Consider the following 21,746-nt stretch of genomic DNA (forward strand, 5'->3'; position numbering starts at 1 on the left):
ATGATGATATTATTTGCAAAAGAAAAATAAAGTAGAGGAGGGGGTGAGAGGAAGTGTTGCAATGAAATAGAATTAATACAGAGGACAGCAAGAGTAGATGAAGACAGAGAAGCAACAGGATGGAAATGGGAAAAATCACATAGAGACCATTGTAAGAACCTTAGCTTTGAGCAAGGTGGGAAGAAATTGGATGGTTGAACAGAAGGGAAAAATAACCTACCTTTAGCAACATAACTATCTTTTAAAAGGCTCCCTTATACTGTCTTAAGGAGGACTATAGAACAAGTAAAAAAAAAAAAAAAAAAAAGAACTAGTTATGAGAACAATGTAAAAATTCAGTCTAAAGAAGATAATGCTTGGACCAAGGTGGTAGGACTAGAAATTGTTAGAAGGAATCATATTCTGGTAAATTTTAGAAGAAAGAACAGGGTTTGCCGACAGATTGGATGACTGGTGTAAGAGAAAGACAGGAGTCAGGTAGACCCCAAGATTTCAGCCTGAGCAACTGGTACAATAAAGGTGGCCTCAATTTAAATGGGAAGACTGTAGCTGGGACATTAGCAGCTCAGTCTGAGACAGCCTGAGATTAAAAATCCTATTGGGCACCCAAGTAAATTTCAAGTAGACTTTTTGATAAATGAGTCTAGAGTAGTGTAAATGTTCTAGCTAGAAATATCAATTTGGAAATTTTAGCTTACAAAAGAATGTAAAGAAACAATACTAAATGAGTATGGATAGAGAAGAGAGGAGGTCCAGGGAATAACTCCTATGTAATTCTAACCCCATGACATCAGGTAAATGAAATAGAACAAAGCAGCCAATAACATAGCAGGAAAATCAAACAAGAGGAATGTCCTGAAAATCTAGAGAGGAAAGAGTTTCCTTGAGGAAAGAGTGATGAACTGTGTTCAATGCTGCTGAGCCTTGTAAGATGAGGATCCATAAGTGACCACTAGATTTAGAAAAGTGATGGTCATTGGTGACTTTGACAAGATTATTTTTGGTGAAGAGAGGGGAGTAAAAGTCTGATTTAAGTGGATTAAAAAAATAAGAGTGGATCTGAAGATTTAATATTGTTAAAATGTCAATTCTCTCCAGATTGATGAAGAGATTTAATGCAATCCCAATGAAAATTTCAGCATGAATTATATTTGCATAAACAATTTTGAAAAAGAAGAAAAAGGCTTAGGGGACACACACTATCTCATTTTAAGATTTGCTATAAGTCTATAGTGATCAAGACAGGATGGTAGTGATGAAAATATAGACAATTGAACAATACAGAGTTCAGAAATAGACTCAAACATATGTGGTCAATTGATTTTTTACAATGGTACAAAGGCAACTCAACGGAGAAAGGAAAATCTTTTTAATAAATAGTGTTGGAACTATTGAACATAAATATGTAAAAAAATTATCCTTGGCCCATATTCCAAACTTATATCAAACAAAAACAATAACAACAAAAAGCCCCAAAACTCTAAATAAAATATAGGTCTAAATATAAAAGGTAAACTAAAAATTTTAAAAGAAACATAGGAATAGTGTTTTGTGATCTTGGTTTAGTCAAAAGCATTACTCATAAATGGAAAAATTGATAAAGTAGACCCAAATTAAAAACTTTTGCTAGGCAAAAGGTACTCTTAAGAGAATGAAAAAACAAGGCAAAATAAGTAGGAAATATTAGCAAATTATATATCTGACAAAAGACTTGTATCCAAAATATAAAAAACTCTCAAAACTCAACAATATTGTGTTCTTGAAAAATGCTTAGAGAGATTTTAAATGTTTTCACCACAAAAATGACAACTTTATCTGTTAATGAATATGTTAATTAGCTAGAGTTAGCCATTTCATAATGCATAATGTATATATATTTCAAAACATCATGTTGTACACAATACATACAATTTTATCTGTCAGTTTTTAAAAAATATTTTTAAAACCCTTGACAATAAAAAAAAACAAGTTAATGAAAATGGGTAAAAACATTCAACATATTCTTCACAAAAGAAGATGTTCAGATAGCAAATCAGCCCAAGGAAAGATGCTCAAAATTAATTTTTGGAGAAATAAAATGAAGACCACAGTAAGATACTTTATTCCTATTAGAATGAATAAAATAGATGTAGATAGATAGATAGATAGATAGAATGGAAAATATCCAGAGCTTCACAAGAAGATGAAAAACAACTGGAAAGGGAAAACTTATGTTTATACTATAAATCTTTACATGACTATTTATAACACTGTTATTTGTAATAACCCCAAATTGGTAACAACTCAAATGTCTGTCAATTAGTGAATGGATAAATATCCTATAGTACATACATAACAAAGAATTACTACTTATTAATAGAAATAAAAAGAAGTGAATTGTTGATGCTTTCCATGACACGGATTAATATCCAATGTGTTATGCTACATTGTGTATTATTTCATGTACATGATGTTCTGGAAAAGGCAAGCCTACAGCTAGAGAAAAAAGCCGTGGTTGTCAGGGTGTGGGTTGACTACAAGTGAATTTTGTAGGCTTACAGAGCTGTTCTGTGTCATGCAGTGGTGGTTATACAACTACACATTTGTCAGAACTAATAGAACGGTACAAGAGTGACTTATACTGTCTATGATGAGGAAAAAAAGATAATTGGAGGAGGAAATTGTTCAAAAGATAATGGGAGGAAAGAAATTGGAAAGAAATGCATAGATGACTATTTTGAGTAGTTCTGCTATTAAAAGGAAAGATGAACTGGGTAGTAGAAGAAAATGAAGTCAAATAGTATTTTTAAGATTGGGAAATTAATAGCATGTACCAAGGAGAAAATTGATAATTCAGGAGAGTGGAAAGGATTGCTGGACCAATGTTTTAGTACACAAGAGGAGATGAAATCAATTGCACAAGTGGAAGAGATGATCTTGTCTAGCATAACAGATGCTCATCAATAGTAACAAAAAAGAAGGAAGAGTATATGGACACATGCATTAAGCACTCAGATGGAGTGGGCAGTGGGAACATGTGGTCAGAGTTTGAGAACACTCTCCTTTCTTTCCTCCTTTTTTTTTTTTTTCAGTGATATAGGAAGCAAAGTCATTAGTTAGTAGTGAAGATGGGGAAGGAGTAGTCGCAAGTTTGTGGAGATTGTGTTTTTAAGCACTGCGGGGCTTGTGGCTGAGGTATGGCCAGTTGTTCAGGACTGTGCTGGTACTGCATATCCTCACTGCCATTCCTCACCCGCAGTGTCAATGGCAGACATCACTTGTCAATCACAGTCAACTTGATTGGGTCTCACCTTCATTTTCTACGCACTCCTCCAGCAGCTACTGCTGGTAGATCAGAACTGACATAAATTCTATTTATGCCAGTTACCCAGTTTAGCCTGATTTTAAACCAAAGAAATTTTAATTAAACTTTAAAAAATCTAAATGACCGTTGATACAGTATGGCTTTGTTTTCTGTCTCTCTTATATTATAAAATTTTAGAGCTTCTAATGAAAAAAAATCATGGGCAAATAAAAAGAAAAAAAAATTCTTTTTTTTTTTTCTGTCTAGGAACTTTCTGAATAAAGATCATAATACTCTCTTTCAAAGAGTGAAAAATTTTAGCCCATGGCTTGGCAAGTATGTTTTGGAAAGGCTTTACCTAAGTTGCACTGCTGGCCAAAATTATGATTGCAGAGAACTTGTGATTAAAGCAAAAGAGATATATCTAAAAAGAAATGCCTGGATAGTTAGATAATAGCCAATTATACCAGTGGTGTAGGTGATCAGATATACTACACAAACATAGTATATTTGTCTAGGGCTGAAAATGGAAGTTGCTAACATTGGGGGCTAAACTTTAAAAAGTAAGCTACTCTCTTGCAGCAAAAAGTCAGCAAAATACTTCAGTTAAAACTAAAATGAGAAGTGAATTCCATATCCATTTACCATTCTCTGGGATTCTTATTTTAAGTGCCATGCCCACTTACCTAGAGAGCTTTGTTTAAGATGGATTTAATTTAGAACTAAATTTGAGTCAAATGTATCAGAGTGTTTCAAGTGTCTCAGAGAATCTCTTCTTCGATACACCTTATATTGGAAGATTCATTTAACTCAGGCAAAGACAGTACAGCTTAATCAGTGGGGTTGACATGGTACTTGATCAAGAGGAGGGTAAAACAAGATTTCACCAGGGAATGCATGTGTTCTACATCATTCCAAGACAGTGAAATAAAATAAGATACCTTCATCCTAAAAAAGGTGATACTTGTTAGCAGGTCGACTGTTGATTTCAAGTCTTGCAGCCTTTCAGTATTGCTTGCAGGAAAGTTTTCCTGGTTAATTATGAAACAGAAAATAGGTAAAGTTATCAGCATTAAACTTCCAATAGGAAAATAAACTAAAACTAGCTTCCTGTGAAAGAAAATGAAAAAAAAAAAAAAAAACTGCATAAAAAGTTAAAAAAATACTCCTATTCTTAAAATATTTTATCATAAAACATAGAAAATAAACAATTTGGAAATGTTAACTTTTTAGTGTTAGAAAGCCACACTCATATTTATCCTCACAATGCAATAAAATATGCAAAACGATATCATTATTGCAATTCTATGATATTATTAAACCTTGTTCGTAGAATAATTTTGCTTCTAAAAGAAGGGAGTAGAGTATAAATTTGAAAATATTTTCATAATAGATTTTCCCAAGATAGGTACATTTTTAAAAAAATAGTACGGAAATTATACAAGTACTATATTTACCTTTAATCACAAAGAAACTGTTAAAAGTTAAAAAATAAGGTTGCATTGCATAATCTCTCCTAAAGTATTCTGGATTTCAACAAAAAGTCTCTTTTAATGGGGTTTAGTGAGAAGTAGCATTTAAAAATACAGATATTCAGAATTTTGAAGGAAAGGAAAGGTATAATTAGGAAAATGTTTGAACTAAGAAACAATTTTAACATTGAGAAATTTATCATGTTAACAAGTCTTCTGGCAACAGAGTGAGACTCTGTCTCAAAAAAATTAGAAAAATAAAGTCTTCAGACTGGCTTTCTAAAGAGCCATCAAGAAAACCACAACTAATTTCTAGACATACATGAGCTAGAGCAGAATTGGGGTGCCTAAATGAGATGGCAAATGAGGTGGCCTCAAGGCTCTTCTTGCCCCCAAAATTTTTTTCAATGGCGGGACCATTGGTTCTCATCTCATACTGGCCCCAGTTCCAACATGAAATGTGAGTTTCAAAAACTTCAGTATTATAATTTCCAGAAATAGGCAATTAAGGTATCTGTAAATAATAGACTAATTAAAAATGAATGCACGAGAGATATATATGTGCAAATAGGAAAAGATGTTTAGAATAAATCATTTAAAAATATAAGATACAGAAAAGCATCTGTAGTTATGGTAACTAAGATTTGTAACTAAATTTTTGGTAACTAAGATATTTTATAACTAAAATCATGTGTGTCTATATTTACGCACTTACATACATGAGTATATTTTTGTGTGTGTATGTGTTTCACCTGGAGGTGAAATACAGAATTGTTGATTATAAACACTGGACAGCTCCGAAAGAGGATACTGTAGTTATCCAGAAGAGAGAAGCAGTAAGTCCCAGTAGGAATTTCAGAAATTGGGAAAATATCAGCAAAATATCTCAGTAACAAAGGGTGAGATTTAAAATGAGTACTGGCCCATATGTCTACTGAATAAATTAGCTGAGAGTCACTAAATCTGATGGCTTTTAAAAAAAATTATAAAACTAAAGCCACATGTGTGGGGGTGCACACACATATGGAGTATCATTGTAGGCTGATGTGGAGCAAAGTACCTGAAAGACAAAGGAGATGTATTGGATTACTTATAGTGTGGCAGGACCTGAGATCAGTATTTTTACTTTTCTATTACTTAATGGGTAATTTTTATAATATGATTAGTGAATCATCTGGACCAAACACAGCATTTTACCTTAAAGCTATTAATTTTGTACATACCCTATACTTTGACAGGTCAATCCTTAAAGAGTTATGCAACTGGTCCAGTAGTTTTATGAATTTTTCCCTCTGTGCAAAGCAAACACAAAATAGAAGAACAGAAATAAATGGCCATTCTAAAGTAGTCCTCACAACAATTTTATGAGTTATTGTCTCAATTTTATAGAAAGGAAGGATCAAAGAGGTCAGTGACTTGTTCAAGATCTTAAAGCTACTATGTGGCATAGCAGTGATTCAAATGTAGCTCTCTTTGACATCAAATCCATGTTCTTTTCAACAAGTCATACTGCCTCTCTGTGATAAATGAGAAGTGTATGATTGTTCTAACAAAGTACCTAGAAAGTTGTGTTCTGCAGAAACAGCTCAAATGAATTGCCTCTGTACTTCTTTATGCATAATAACTCATTGGAATATAATGCATCAACAAGAGAAATACAACCCATCCTTCTTTCTACTGCTGCACACCATGCCACCTCCCCAGAAAATAAATCACAGTTTTTTAAACTTCTCCCCACCTCTAGAAGTGGGAACAGCTGTTATTTTTGTCAAAAACCAATTTGCAAAAGCATTTCCCTTTTGCAAGCAAATATAGACTTCATAACCTGAAAGGATCAATTTCTTTTAAAGGATGTTTATGATTTAGTGATAAAAATAGTATAGAAATCAGGCCCCCCAAAATGCTGCCTCCTTTTGATGCTGTATCAGTGTTAGACTGTCCTCTTCACAGAAGTATGACATGATGGGGAGAACAGAGGTTTGCTAATAAGTGTAAGGTTGAAGTTGTATGGATTAAATACAAACAAGGAAAAAACATTGAAGTCACACATACAAACCCTATAGGTAGACACTCCACTATTCTAAGTCCCAGTTTTCTCATAAAAAACATTATAAAAGCCAGTGGGGGGATGGAATATAATGACAAAAATATGTCTCTTCCTACATTAATATTCTGTAAACACCAAATTTCACTTTGGAATATATTAACAAAAATGGAAACATTTCCCAGTAGTTTCACGTAGGAGGTGGATTTCTGGGGTATATACTCTTATGCCTAGAAGTCACTGGTCTTATGGAGTGAGCTGAATATTAACAGGAGTTGATGAATTGTTCCCAAGTTGAAATTCCAGTTTTCTGAGTAAATTGCCTTCGTATTTATACATCACTGAACAAAGTTTAATCGTGTTAACCTCTGCAGAGGCAATAAAGGATCATAAGAATTGAAACTTGCCTTCTACATCTTGTTAGGCAAGTTACCTCTATGCCAATGAAGTTATGAAAATACAGATGAATTGGAGATCTTACATTTTTCTCTGCCATTCTCCATCATACCTTCTCCAGGGAAGAGGTAAGCCATACTGTCCTTTATTAACTCCCCAACTCCCATCTTTGTGAGTTGGTAGCTCTCAATTAAAAGAGAACAAGAGAAGAGTCACTATAATAATCAGTTTAGGCCACAGTAAAGTTAGTCATTCAAATGATTGCAAAAGTCAGTATGATTCATGGCATGTCTCTGGTTGCTTTGTCTGTCTGACCTCCACAATTGGTACAAATCTTCAAGACAGCTGAAGTGACTCTGATCCACCATGTTGGCCCTCTTGTACCCACTGGGGTAAACTGTGCTGATTCTCTGCCCAATATCCAATTTTCTGCTGTTCCTTTCTAATAGAAGCTCATGTGTCAAATGTGCCCAGTATGAAATGCTTACCTTCCCAGACCTCTTTTCCTCCAGGATGGACATGTAGCATGGTTTTGGTTAAAGAGCTTATTCAAGGGCATGGACTTAGTTACCATATCATCAATGAATTATTATTTGGGGTGATCCTAAGAGTGCTTGGCAGATAGTATTTGTTATGTCAGTGTTTGCCCTAGAATTTTTTCTTAAATATAATTTTTAGGCTTTCTTACTTTTGCCCTGTGTGCTTCTCCCCTTTCCCTACCTTAAAATCTAAGAGACCCTAGAAGATAGAGCCCTTATTTCATGGCCATAAGATGAAAAGCTAAACAAATGTTAAGAAAGAAGTTCCCACCCCCACCCCACCCCATCTGCCCACCCTTTTTAAAAATTACAATCCTGAGCAGCTATCCTAGCCCTGAATTTCTTACCTCTGGACTTAGGTTACACCGAGGGAAAAAACAAAATCTTATTTACTCAAGTGTAGTTGAGTTTCTGTTTCAGGCAGTGAAATGGAATTCTGACTGACACAAATCACACATTTGGTTTCTCTCCCTGGTCTTCAGTGCCCAGTTGAAAAATTTACATTCAAGGAAAATAGAAAACTGCAGAGAAAACTACCAGGCTTGTTGTCACTGAATCCCAAACAATATCAGATGATGTGAAATTAAAAGTATGCCACTGATTGAATTTTCACAGAGATTCTTTAAACAGCAGGACAGCTTGAAATTTAATTTTATTTACTATATTATATTTAACTAGAGTGATATTACTTTTGCAGAGAAGAGGAGGCCTACTGCCTGTAGGGTATGATTTGAGGAATAACAAAAGACTGGGTGATTAAAAAATGTTTCCCCTGAAGGGCATGTCATAATATCTGAAACCACCACACTATTCAGTTTTTTGTATTGAATAACAGCCACATATGTCCAGTAGGAGGCAAATTAATACTACCACTAATAAGTAGTGTCAGTTGTCGAAAATTTATGTTTAATTAATTGGTGAGAATCACTAGCCCAGGGGTCAGCAAACTGTCTGTAAAGGGCTAGCTGGGAAATATTTCTGACTTTCCAGACTCTGTTAGAACTACTCAATCTGACCCTACAGAACAATAGCTGCCACAGACACTATGCAAGCAGATGGGCATGGTTATTTCCCAATGAAACCTTATTTGTGTAGACCGAAATGGAACTTTAGAAACCTTTTGTGCGTCACAAAATAATAGTCAATTTTATTTCAACATTTAAAAATGTAAAAACCATTTCTTGGCTTCTGAGCCTTATGAGACCAGTTGGTAAGCTGGATTTGGCTTATGGGCAGAGGGGGCTTTTGACTGGGAGAGAAGCATTTGCCACCCCCTATGTGCCCTCTTAGGAAGTGTCTCCCAGGATTTTGGGAATTGCAGAAGGACAATTCTTGTAAGGAAGGGGTGCCAAAGCCTCTGCATTACCCTCAGCTTCTCTCTTGAATTCCTTTTTTCTCAAAGCCTGGCTCCAACAGCAGAGTTGAATTTCACCAGAAGTTACTGTTGTTTAAGCTTCTTGGCTCTTATTTGCTTCAGCGATCTAGGAGGAGGCCCAGCCTTGTAATCATGTGATCTTAGGTTTTTGTAACATTTGTAGGTACAAGGTAAAAATTATTCTGATCTGGACTAGCATATTGTAGCATCTTTTTCCAAGATTGTAACAAAAAAAGCAATTTATTAGTAAAAGAGGCACATTTCAAACAGAAGTAATACATAGGCTATTACGATAATTTTTTGGTATTTCAATTACTGTTAATCATATGAACATATTGGACGCCTATGTACCACTCTTGTTGATTTGAGATTAATGCAGATACCAACAGAAATACCAGAAAATTATAAAATATTATTACTATGATGCTTTCAATGATAAACTAATTAATTTCATCAATTCAAAGGGTATTTAAAGAGTCCCTTCACAGGATAACTTGAAAAGCACTGAAATGTTAGTTCACTGATCAACACAGCCTAATGTTCCCTCAGCCTGAGTAAGCTTTAGACAGGCTTCTTCCTGACTCCAGGTCCTGACCTCCCTTTTATTAGAGCATTTTCTTTAGAAACCTTGTAATTGTAAGTTCTTTCCCTGCCCCTTGATATGTAAATCTTTGAAAAAGCCTCTTGCCAGTTTTATAATCCAGGAAAGATTTCTGAAAGATTTGGGAGCTTTTCCTTTGAAATATAATCCCCAAGAAGAGAGCATCCCGATGTCCCAGCCTTCTTGGGACGGTAGGATCCTAATTTTGATGGGCATCAATTAGCAAACACAGATGGCCTAGCACAGACAAGAAAGTGCAAACTCAGAATAACTCAGTGTGCTGGACACCTCCCACTGGTCAAGCTCCCCTCAACACCTTCTTGTATTTTCCCTCGAATTTATTTGAGCCCTTAGAAGCCCTCCTCCGTTTTGTTTTAGTGGAGTTGGGTGCAAACTAAGCTCTGACCTCTGTTCCCTATTGCAGTAGCCTTGAATAGAGTCAGCCTTGCCTGTGTAACTTTGCTGGGTGCAATTTTTGCTTTTACATCACAAATTTGATCAAAATCATTAAAATATACGTGGCTATGTGAAAGTAAAACAAACCTTTCTAAAGTATCAATTTATAAATTTTTATCACCTCTGCTAGACAAAAAACTGAATTATCTTTCTTTCCTTCCCATAAAAAATATTTCAGAATTTTTGTCATATGAAGAAGTGAGCAAAGAATCTGTAGCCAAAAATTATAGAAAAAAAATATTATAGAGGTTTGTCAGGCAGTTAATTAATGAAAGTACTATGTTTTGTTCCCCTGGATTTTATAATGTTTATGCTTTTTGTCATAAATAAATATTAGTTTTATACATAATTTTCTATTAAAGATTTTGTGGTCTTGGCCGGGCGCGGTGGCTCACGCCTGTAATCCTAGCACTCTGGGAGGCCGAGGTGGGCGGATCGTTTGAGCTCAGGAGTTCGAGACCAGCCTGAGCAAGAGCGAGACCCCATCTCTACTAAAAATAGAAAGAAATTATATGGACAGCTAAAAAAATATATATAGAAAAAATTAGCCGGGCATGGTGGTGCATGCCTGTAGTCCCAGCTACTCGGGAGGCTGAGACAGGAGGATCGCTTGAGCTCAGGAGTTTGAGGTTGCTGTGAGCTAGGCTAACGCCACGGCACTCACTCTAGCCTGGGCAACAGAGTGAGACTCTGTCTCAAAAAAAAAAAAAAAAAAAAAAAAGATTTTGTGGTCTTAAAAGTTCTTGTCATTAGCTTTGTGGTTTAGAAAAGACAGTGGCATTGATAACAGAGGCAGCTTCCTGGTTTTCTACCTTCCTGATTCTAAGAAGGCTTATAGTTTCTCTTGCAAATCAGTTTCACTGTGCGATTTTGAGAATTATTATGCAGGGTGCCTCCTCCAGTCCTTCAGATAAGATTACAGAACAATTAATTCTCTATGTTGAATCCTTTTCTACTTAAAGTTGCTTGGGGGGGTTCTATTACTGCAACTGAACCCTGTCTTATACACATTCTCTCTCTCCCCTTTGCAACATTTCCTCTACACAGTGATCTTTCTAAAGCAGAAGTTCTATCAGATTGTACCCTATGAATTAAGAAGGAAGCTCAAATATCTTAGCATTAAAGGCCTTCAACAGTCTAATATCAACCCAATAACCCAGCCTCCTCTTATACGTCCATCTTTTATTCTATCTGCCCTACTCAGCAAGTAGACTACATTACACATACTTTTTAAAACTTATTTTGCATCCTTACTTCTTATTATTTTTATTCAGATATCTTCCTAGGCCTATCATAGTTTTTCTACTTCTTCTGGACTTTGAAAATATTCATCCCTAAGAGTATTATGGCTTTGTCAAGCTTCCATGAGTCCCTGAAGAGAATCAACCATTTGCTCCTCCTCCACCTCAAAGTATTTATAAGAATAAACTCCCTTTGGCACTTTCCACATTTTGAAAGTAATTTATGTTTTTTTTTACACATGTTTATGTGATTATTCCATTAGAATATAAGCTTCAGAGAGTAAAGGTCGACATTTATTTTCAGTCCTTCCATTATCTGCTGTAGTAGCTTACATAAAATATCACAAAAATATGTATTGAATGAACTAGTGGACAAATAAAAGAACATAAGGGTAAAAAATATGTATTAGCATATTTTGTTTTGCCCAGTACTGGCTATGTCAGAGTATATATGCTCATGGGAAAAAACAAAAAACAGAGCTAGAAAACAGCAATTTTACTAGCATTTCATTTGATATTTGTGTCTTAAGATAACTTACTAAGTAAATTTCCTAAGGACATCTTCAAAATTAAAATATTGACTCCCACCTCATGGAGTTTTCTTCCTTTCCAACCCGATCTACCCGTGAGTGTCTTTAACATACATAGAGATATGTATGGAGAACTTCTCCAATAAAGTTCTTTGATCTTGACTCCAAACAACATTTACACTCAATGATATACTGGTAAACTGGCTCTCTGAAAGCAAAAAGCCTTGATTTTTAGCATTTGCCAATTTCCATGATGTAAATAATTTCAACATATGCAATTTCAAGAATGGCTGTGTTTAACAACCACCTTGCAATATTCCTGAAACTTTAGCAATCAGTTCTCAAGAGCAGGTACAAGTCAGCTGTAGCATATCAATGTTTACAATTAATTTTCAACAATCAACTCCCAGAGCTACATCTTGGACCTGAGACTTCCCCTTTGAAATGTTAACTGAAATGGACTGTTCTTACCACAAAACCCTCTGTTTCTGTATTTCTCCTCTCTCCCTCCCTTCCTCTTTCTCTCTCTTTCCATCACACTTCTCATGGTGCCACTTATCAAACCTACACCCCATGATGAATCACTCCAACTTTTCTCTTCACAGCATCATTGCTGTATGAATTCCCTTAACCTTCCATTGCCTCTTTTCTGCAAAATTTCAACGTCAGAATGCTAGCAAACCCTGGGAAGCTCTCACAGCCACATGGGTAGTTATGATAGCAAATTTATGGTGCCCAACATCAAATAATACCGCTCAGGGGCTAATCCAAACCCGCATCACCTTATTCCACCTCAAGCTCAGTGTTCTCTTGAGGACTTTCACACTATTTCCTCAAATTTCTGAACGGAACTTGTCCTTTCTCATTATAAAGGTCTCCTTTTCTGTCCTCTTGACTGTACTTCCTTCTTTCTCCTCTGGGATACTGCTGTAACACTTATTCTCTCATCTGATAAATTTGCAAACACACTCTTGCAACTACCTCCTTTCCTAACACTGTAAATATTTTTAAATTTACTTTATTAAGTATAAATATCCCTACTTAACCAGAGAGTAAAAATATAATCTTTCTACATGGCAAAATCTCACTCCTACCCGATATCTTGTTTTTCCTTCTCATTCAAGTTCCTTGAAAGAATAGTCTTTCCTCACCCACTTTCTTTATTCAGATTTTTATTATAAAATTAATACAAATTTAATATAGAAAAATTGTAAACTTTAGTATAAAGATGAATACAAAAGAAAATCAACAAAATGTCAGCTGCAATCCTACCAGGTGGCTGTGTCATTAGCATTTTAGCAAATTTAATTTCCGTCCAGTCTTATTGCTAAATCTGTGTATGTGTGTGCACGTGTGTTTGATGTTAGAATTAGATTGTATATAGAGTTTTGTAGCACTCTCTTTCATTTATCATTATGTCATAATCATTGTTCAATTATTTAATTTCCTCTACAAAAACTCATTTTTTTAATGATTGCATGATATTTTATTGACTAAATGAACTCTAATTTATACAACTGTCTATCTATGGCATTCACTGAACAGCCCCAGAAATCAGGCTCCAACCTCAACTGTTTCATAAACAATGACCTTCTACTTGCCAAATCAAATGGGCTCATTTCTTTCCTCAAATTACTTGAATTTTCCATAATTGACAATGTTATACACTTCCCCTATCCCAAACTCGTTTCCCTTGCCTTTTGTAATATCATACTTTTATTATCATTTTCATCCAATTTCTCTAACCATTTTCCTCGGCAAACTTTGCTTGTACCTCTTCTCTACATCCAAGGCTTCTGTCCTCTTCACCTTATTCTTCAGCATTTTTCATTCACACTTTAATTTCAAATGACATTTTTACATTAAAAAGTCTGCATTTATAAGAGTTATGGTTTTATTTTCTTAAAGATTTGTCTGTTTTACAATTCTCACAGGTAAGAAATCTTTTTCCACTGGTTTATATTTTGGAGACTCAAAATGTCTGGGTGACACACCTTTGAGAAGAATAAAGAAAGTACCATACAATTGTCACTAGGGTCCCAAGTGACACAGTCAGGTGAATAAAAACTTGGGGCTCCAAACATTACAATTAGATATGTTTAACTTACCAAATAGCACTATTTTCAACAGTCATAGAAAAATATAGTCAAATTTACGTACCAAATAACCAATGTAGCAAGATGTAGTTTAAAGAAATATTCCTTTTCTCTCCATCCTACGTTAAGTTATATAATTTATAAAATGCAGTTTGTTATTATCATGTGGCCGTTGAAACACTGAGATGTACTGAAATCAATCTGCTCTCTCTTGTTCGGTTCAGCATGAAGTAAAGGAGCACGCTATCTAATTTTCCTCCAGGTAATTTTTATGGTGGCTATTAATCATGTAAACACACCTTCTTTCTCAGAAGTTCTATAAGGTTGGCTTGTTCTCCACAATGTACACAGGCAGAATATTAGAAACAACACAATTTCATAACAGAATTCTTTCTGTTACAAGTAAATCCCAAGACAATGAGTGCTATTACCAAGATGAGGTTTTTATAACAAAACTGTTCTATGATCTGGTATTTGGTCATCACAGTATTTGCTGAGGTAGCCAGGGTAAAGCGTTTTGGTCCCAGTTTTGACAAGAGTCAATCTAACAAAAGCAGCTGATGGTGTACTGGTTATACCCTAGGTAATACAGGAGAGACAAAATCCTCATACCTTATAGAAGGACAGCACTTTTAACTTTTACAAACTGGCTTACCATCTTTTATCTCATTTGATCTTCACCCAAATTTAAGAAAAATGTTAGAACACAAATTATCATCTGCATTGAGCAGATTGAGAAAGTGAGGCTTGAATGACTGAACTGACTTCCTAAATTTGAATAAAAACTTAACCTCCGTTACTCCCAACCCAAAGACTGTTCTCTTTTACTGGTATTTTATTTGATTTGTCATTACATAGCAATTACTTTTTCCTTTGATTCATTCAAACTCACCTCACATACCCTGCATGCATTCTCTCTTTTAGAAGGAAAGATTAAAAGAAAAAGAATAAAGACAGCAGCACACATTTTTTTTTTTTCCCATACTGGGTTTTCACCCTTAATCTACTTGCCTCAGTTGTTTCTATTCTATGTCACATACCCCCAAATTTGATTTCTAACAACATACTCAATAACAAAAACCTACTCAGTGAACTAAATTGGAAGTGCAGTAGAAAAAAGAATTACAGTGTCATGAAGACCACTGTCCTACAACAGATCTTAGTTTCCTCCATTAAAGGAAAAAAAAAGGTGAACAAAAATATTTGTCTCACAGTTATCGAATAGCACTACTTCCTACTCAGCTGCCCCAGCCAAAATCCTGGTAATCTTTTCAGGCACCGTTCTCCTTCCCTCACTGTTCCTGTCTCCAAAGACAGCAAGCACTGTTGATTTTATGCCTTGAAAAGCTCTGAATGTGTCCTTTCTTCTCCATCAGCACTAACTCTGTGTTAGTTTTGACTCTTACCACTTCACTGAGATTGCTCTTAACCCTATTTCCAGTCTTGCCAATTTTAATTTCATTATACTTGTAGGGGATGAGTTCTGTGGATGGGTGCAACAGGCAAATTCCTGACTCTTTAGAATCCTTATGTTTCTGCTTTTCATTGTGTTCTTGATGCCTTTAAATACATCAGATGGACAGTCTAATTTGGTAAAGATAGTTCTTTTAAGCTGTTTATACACCTGCTATTTTTTACTTAGAGGATGTGCCATTCGTTATCCATCAGTACCAGTGGGAACCAACAGGAAGTATAAATGGAGCCCAATAGGCACCAGAGAAGATAGCCAAGCTCACAGCGACCAGGAAACTATCTAAAAAATAGTAAATCTGAAATGGTGAATCCCAAATTTGCATACATAGAGAATTGCTTAGGAAATCTCAGCATTCTCTTATAAACTGTATGTTTATAAGATCATTCCAGAAATGGAGATTCAATCTAATGAAGATTCCTCCTATCAGTTATTTCACTGGAAACATTTCAAATAAATTTTGAGATGTAGCCCATTACACTATGAGATATACCCTAAATGTACCTTCTGCAATAAGATTACAAGATTATCTTAAGTACAAAGGGCCTTGAAATGTAACTCCCATAAGCTGCTAGAAATTTTAAAGTTTACAAAATTATACTTACACCAAAGTTGGTAGCAGCAAATCGATCTGAGGCGGAAACCTGAACATTTGTTGAAACTGTTGTGTGAGCATAGAAAGCGTTTATGTTAGCCAGCAAGGTGCTCATGACAGCAGGAACACCAGGGCACATGTATTTAGAAGACAGACATGAAAAGTGCCTGCAACACAAAAATCATAAAGTGCTTTTAAAATAGAAATAATTAATTCACATAACAGCATAGCTTTTAACATCAGCAATTAAGTAATTCCTCCACTACGTCTATGAAAAGGAGAGAAAACTCCCACAATCTCTAATTGAAAGAGAAAACAATTTCAGCTTTTTGAAATTTCTCATTCATAAATGTGAATTGGATTAATTAGAATGTAATTTGCCACAAGAATGTATATAACTTCTTTCAACGATGTGAGTGTTGTGTGTGCACACATCTTAAGTGAAATTTCTAGTGGAGTTTAGTATTGTCAGAAATCACAGGAGTCTCTCTCACTCCCCAGACCCTGACTCTACTTATTTTAGTTCCTGAAATGCCATATTCCAGCCAAAATTTCCTTTTGCATTTGTATTCTTCTCACATTGATGTAGTAGCAAGAGGCCCTCTTCTCATTACACATTGACTGAACAAGTCAAGTAACATCTGACTTGAGTCCAGTTTGTGAGTTTTTTTTTTCTTTTTCCAGGAAGGAATATCTTCCACAAGAAATTCTGTTTTCTAAGCACTTTGTTACAGATAGGATTTAATTAGGGAAACAGATGAACAGTGAGGACAGATTGAATTATACAGCTTCATGCTTAAAGACCATTTCTTTTAAACCTTGAATAATAGTATCATTTAGAGCCACCAGAAGCATCAAGTGTTCAATTCTGTTATTTCTCACAAGGAAACCTATTTCATTTGAACTGTAACAAAAGACTTGAAAATTGAAAGCACAGCTTATGATAAAAGTGAAAGATAAAATATGCATGGAGGAAAGCAATTTTCAGTATATAATCTGGTCCTATTTTACTCACATATCTTAGTAATTTATCCTCCATCTAGCCATTTCTGAATTTTGTATTACTGAACACAAACACAGAATACACATACATAAATGCCCCGAGTGGTACCCCCCAAATAAATGGATGGCAGTCCTGAAATTTGTGACTTGTCTTAGATCTCAACCAGGCTAGATGTTCACCTAGCTTGTCATGATACTGGCCAACAAAAGTAGGTTAAATTTTTAAATATACATCTTTGAGAATCATGAATAAAAATTTATGCCATGAGAGTTCCATGATTTGTGTAATTTAACCCTGGAATTAGATTATCAATGCTGATTTCATTAAGGTAAATGGTAAATGTTTTGAATTTATTATATGCTAAAGTGATTATAATTAATTAATATCTAATAAGAATTTCACAAATAAATATAAAGGTATTAAAATAGAAATTTAAAAAAACCTAGAGATATGCTATAACATTTTTCTTCAACAATTCACAGTAATTAGATTTATTAGACTCAAATCACAGGGCAAAGTTGTGGAACATGCAGTGCCGGAATACAGTGGTGTGGAAGAGGGCAAAGGGAAAATATACATACCAAGGGGGAAAAAGAGATATAGAATCATCATAAACAATTGTCAAAATAAACTCAAAGACTAGAGGTTTATTACCTTGATCCTGCATTGTCAATTTAAAGGGATACTGGCAGTCATCAGACTGAAGAATCTTGTTCTTGGTTTTAAAAAAGGATTAGTGCCCTCATACTGCAGCCATGTTACTCAGGCTTTACTTCTTGTAGCTGCTACCCTGTGGTTGGTGCCTGATTAAGATGGCAGCAGTAGCTTAGCAGTTATTTTAAGCATAAATAATAGAGAGAAATGGTAATAACCTACATAAGGCATTCACAGTGTAATTTTCATAAGTGAAATAGAAAGACTTACATTGAAAATGACAATTATTTGTTTAATATAACCTTAAAAGTACAGGCAACAAAAGCAAAAATAGACAAATGAAATTGCATCAAACTAAAAAGCTTCTGCACAGCAAAGGAAACAATGGAGTAAAGAGACAACTACAGAATGACAGAAAATATTTGCAAGCCATACATCTGAAAAGGGGTAATATCTAAAATATATAAGAAACTCAAAAAACTCAATAGCAAGAAAACAAATAACCAGATTAAAAAATGGGTAAAAAATCTCAATATATATTTCTCATCAGAAGAGATACAAATGGCTGATAGGTATATAAAAAATGCTCAACATCACTAGTTATCAGGGAAGTGCAAATTAAAACTATAATAAGATACCACCGCACTCCTGCTAGAATGGCTATTATCAAAAAGACAAAAGATAACAAATGTTGGTGAGGAGGGAAAGGGAACCATTCTCACTGTTGGTCGTAATGTATAACAAATTAGTACAGTCCTTATAGAAAACAGGATAAAATTTCCTCAAAAAATTAAAAATAGAACTACCATATGATTCATCAATCCTGCTACTGGGTATACATCCAGCGGAAATGTAATCAGTATTTTGAAGAGATATCTGCACTCATGTGTATTGCAGCACTATTCACAAGAGCTAAGGTATAGAATCAACCTATGTGTCCATCATCAGATCAATGAATAAAGAAAATGTGGTATATGTGCACAGTGGAATACTATTTGGACATAAAAAGGGAGGAAATCCTGCTATTTATGACAGCATGAGGAACCTGGAAGGCATTATGTTAAGTGAAATGAGCCAGGTATGGAAAGACAAATACCACATGATCTCACTTATATGTAGAATCAAAAAAGTTGATCACATACAAGTAGAGAGTAGAATGGTGGTTACCAGAGGCTGGGGAAGTTGAGGGATGGTTAGGGACATGTTCAAAGAATAAAGAATTTCATTCAGATGGGAGGAATAAGTCCAAAAGATCTACTATACAGCATGGCGACTATAGATAATAACATTATATTATATTCTTAAGAAATGCTAGAAGAGTGGATATTAAATATTTGCACCACAAAAATGATAACTATGTGAGGTGATGAATATACTAATTGCCTAGGTTTAGTCATTCCACAATATATGTATGATTTAAAACATCATATTGTAAATGATAAATACATACAATGATCTCAATAGATGCAGAAAAAACATTTAATAAAATTCAACATCCCTTCATGATAAAAACCCCAACAAAGTAGGCATAGAAGGAATATACCCCCCAAATAATAAAAGACATATATGGCAAACCCACAGCCAATATCATATTGAACAGAGAAAAGTTGAAAGCATTCACACCAAGAACTGGAAGAAGACAAGGATGTCCATTCCCACCTCCTACTCAACATAGTACCAGAAGTCCTAGCCACATCAATCAGGCAAGAGAAAAAAATAAAGGGCATCCAAATTGGAAAAGAGGAAGTTAAAATATCTCTGTTCACTGATGATATGATCTTATACCTAAAAAACCCTCAAGACTCCTCCTCCAAAAGACTCCTAGATTTAAGTCCCAGGATACAAACTCAATGTTCAGAAATCAGTAGCATCTCTATACACCAATAATGACCAAGCTGAAAACCAAATCAAGAACTCAATCCCATTCATGATAGCTACAAAAATTTTAAATACCTACCTAGGACTATATGTAACCAAGGAGGTGAAAGATCTCTACAAGAAAAACTATAAAACACTGATAAAAGAAATCCTAGATGACACAAACAAATCCTATGCTCATGGATGAGAAGAATCAATATTGTTAAAATGACCATACTGCTCAAAGCAATCTACAGATTCAAAGCAATTCCTATTAAAACACCAACGTCATTTTTTACATAATTAGAAAAAATAATCCTAAAATTCATATGGAACCAAAAAAATGACCCGAATAGCCAAAGCAATGCTAAGTAAAAAGAACAAATCTGGAGGCATCACATTACTTTACTTCAAATAATACAAGACTATAGTAACCAAAATAGCATGGTAATGGTATAAAAATAGACACATAAATCAATGGAATGGAATAGAGAACTCATAAATAAAGCCTAACACCTACAGCCTACTGATCTTCAATAAAGCAGACCAAAAACATACTCTGGGAAAGGACACCCTATTTAAAAAATGGTGCTGGAAAAATTGGATAGCCATACACAGAAAAATGAAACTGGATTCCTATCTGTCACTATATACAAAAATTAACTAAAGGTGGATTAAAGACTTAAATGTAAGACCTGAAACTATAAAAATTCTAAAAGGCAGGAAAAATTCTGTTGAGCTAGGCAAAGAATTTATGACTAAGACCCTAAAAGCAAGTGCAACAGAAAGAAAAATAAACAAATGGGACTTAATTAAACTAAAAAGCTTCTGCACAGCAGAAGAAATAACAGAGTAAATAGACAACTTACAGAATGGAAGAATATATTTGCAAACTATGCATCTGACAAAGGATTACTATCCAGAATCTATAAGAAACTCAAGCAACTGAACAAGAAAACAACAAATAACCCCATTAAAAAATGGGCAAAGGGCATGAACTGACATTTTTCAAAAGAAGATATACAAATAGCAAATAAACATATAAAAAATGCTTAACATAACTAATCACCAGAGAAATGGAAATTAAAACCACAATGAGATACCATCTTACTCCAATTTGAATGACCATTGTTAAAAAAATAAAAAATAAAATAAATGTTGGCACTCATATGGAAAAAAGAGAATGCCTATATATTGTTGATGGGAACTTAAATTAGTACAACCTCTATGGAAAACAGTATGAAAATTCCTAAAAAACTAAAAATAATCAACCATTCAATCCAGTAATTCCACTATTGGGTATCTACCCAAAGGAAAAAAATCATTATATCAAAAAGACATCTGCATTTGAATGTTTATCATAGTACTCACTATTCATAATAGCAAAAATATGGAACCAACCTAAGTGCCTATCAGTAGAGAATTGGATAAAGAAAACGTGGTATATATACACCATGGAATACTACTTGACCATAAAAAAAAGAAATGAAACCATGGCTTTTGCAGCAACATGGATGAAACTAGAGGCCAAGATCTTAATTGAAATAACTCAAAAACAGAAAGTCAAACACTGCATGTTCTCATATATAAATAGGAGCTAAGCAATAAGTACACATAGACACATAAAGTGAAATAAATCGACACTGGAGACTAAGAAGGGCAGGGCATGGGGTAGGAGAGTGGTATGAACCGTGAAACTATGTACACTAACTGTTGAGGGTTACACAAAAAGACCAGACTTCACATATATATGCAATATAACCATGTAGAAATCTGCACATATACCCCAGAAATCAATAAATAAAAATAAGTTAAAAAATAAAACATACATTAAAAAGAAAATGACATAATTATTGAACATTGCTCACTATTTATAAGCCTCCTGAGGGATATGGGTGTGGGATATGGGATAACTGGAATATAAAAAAGTCAAGATTTGTTTATTTTACATTCTGAGTTGGTTTAGCCAATATCTTGATGATGAAAATGACCTAAGAAATTGTGGCTTTGGGATCCCACAGTAAATTTTCACAACCAAAATGAGAACTTTAACAAATAATTTATAGATTATATGTGAAAATGTATATATAATATAGGAAAAGCCATGTAAATAAATGCAACTTTGAGTTATCT

The 21,746-nt window shown here is 34.5% G+C and overlaps 1 protein-coding gene across 2 annotated transcripts in view; it reads right to left on the reverse strand.

The window, feature by feature from the left end:
- The window catches only part of UNC13C (unc-13 homolog C), a 562,886-nt gene that overhangs the window by 242,032 nt on the left and 299,108 nt on the right, over positions 1-21,746 (reverse strand). For both annotated transcript variants that reach the window (XM_069459636.1, XM_069459628.1), the window contains 3 exons: positions 16,110-16,266; positions 5,979-6,047; positions 4,225-4,314 (listed from right to left, as the gene is read on the reverse strand). In XM_069459636.1, coding sequence (XP_069315737.1) covers positions 4,225-4,314; positions 5,979-6,047; positions 16,110-16,266 — 316 coding nt within the window. The remainder of the gene's footprint in view (positions 1-4,224; positions 4,315-5,978; positions 6,048-16,109; positions 16,267-21,746) is intronic.

This window comes from Eulemur rufifrons, chromosome 2 (assembly GCF_041146395.1).
Source record: "Eulemur rufifrons isolate Redbay chromosome 2, OSU_ERuf_1, whole genome shotgun sequence".
NCBI classification, from domain to species: domain Eukaryota; kingdom Metazoa; phylum Chordata; class Mammalia; order Primates; family Lemuridae; genus Eulemur; species Eulemur rufifrons.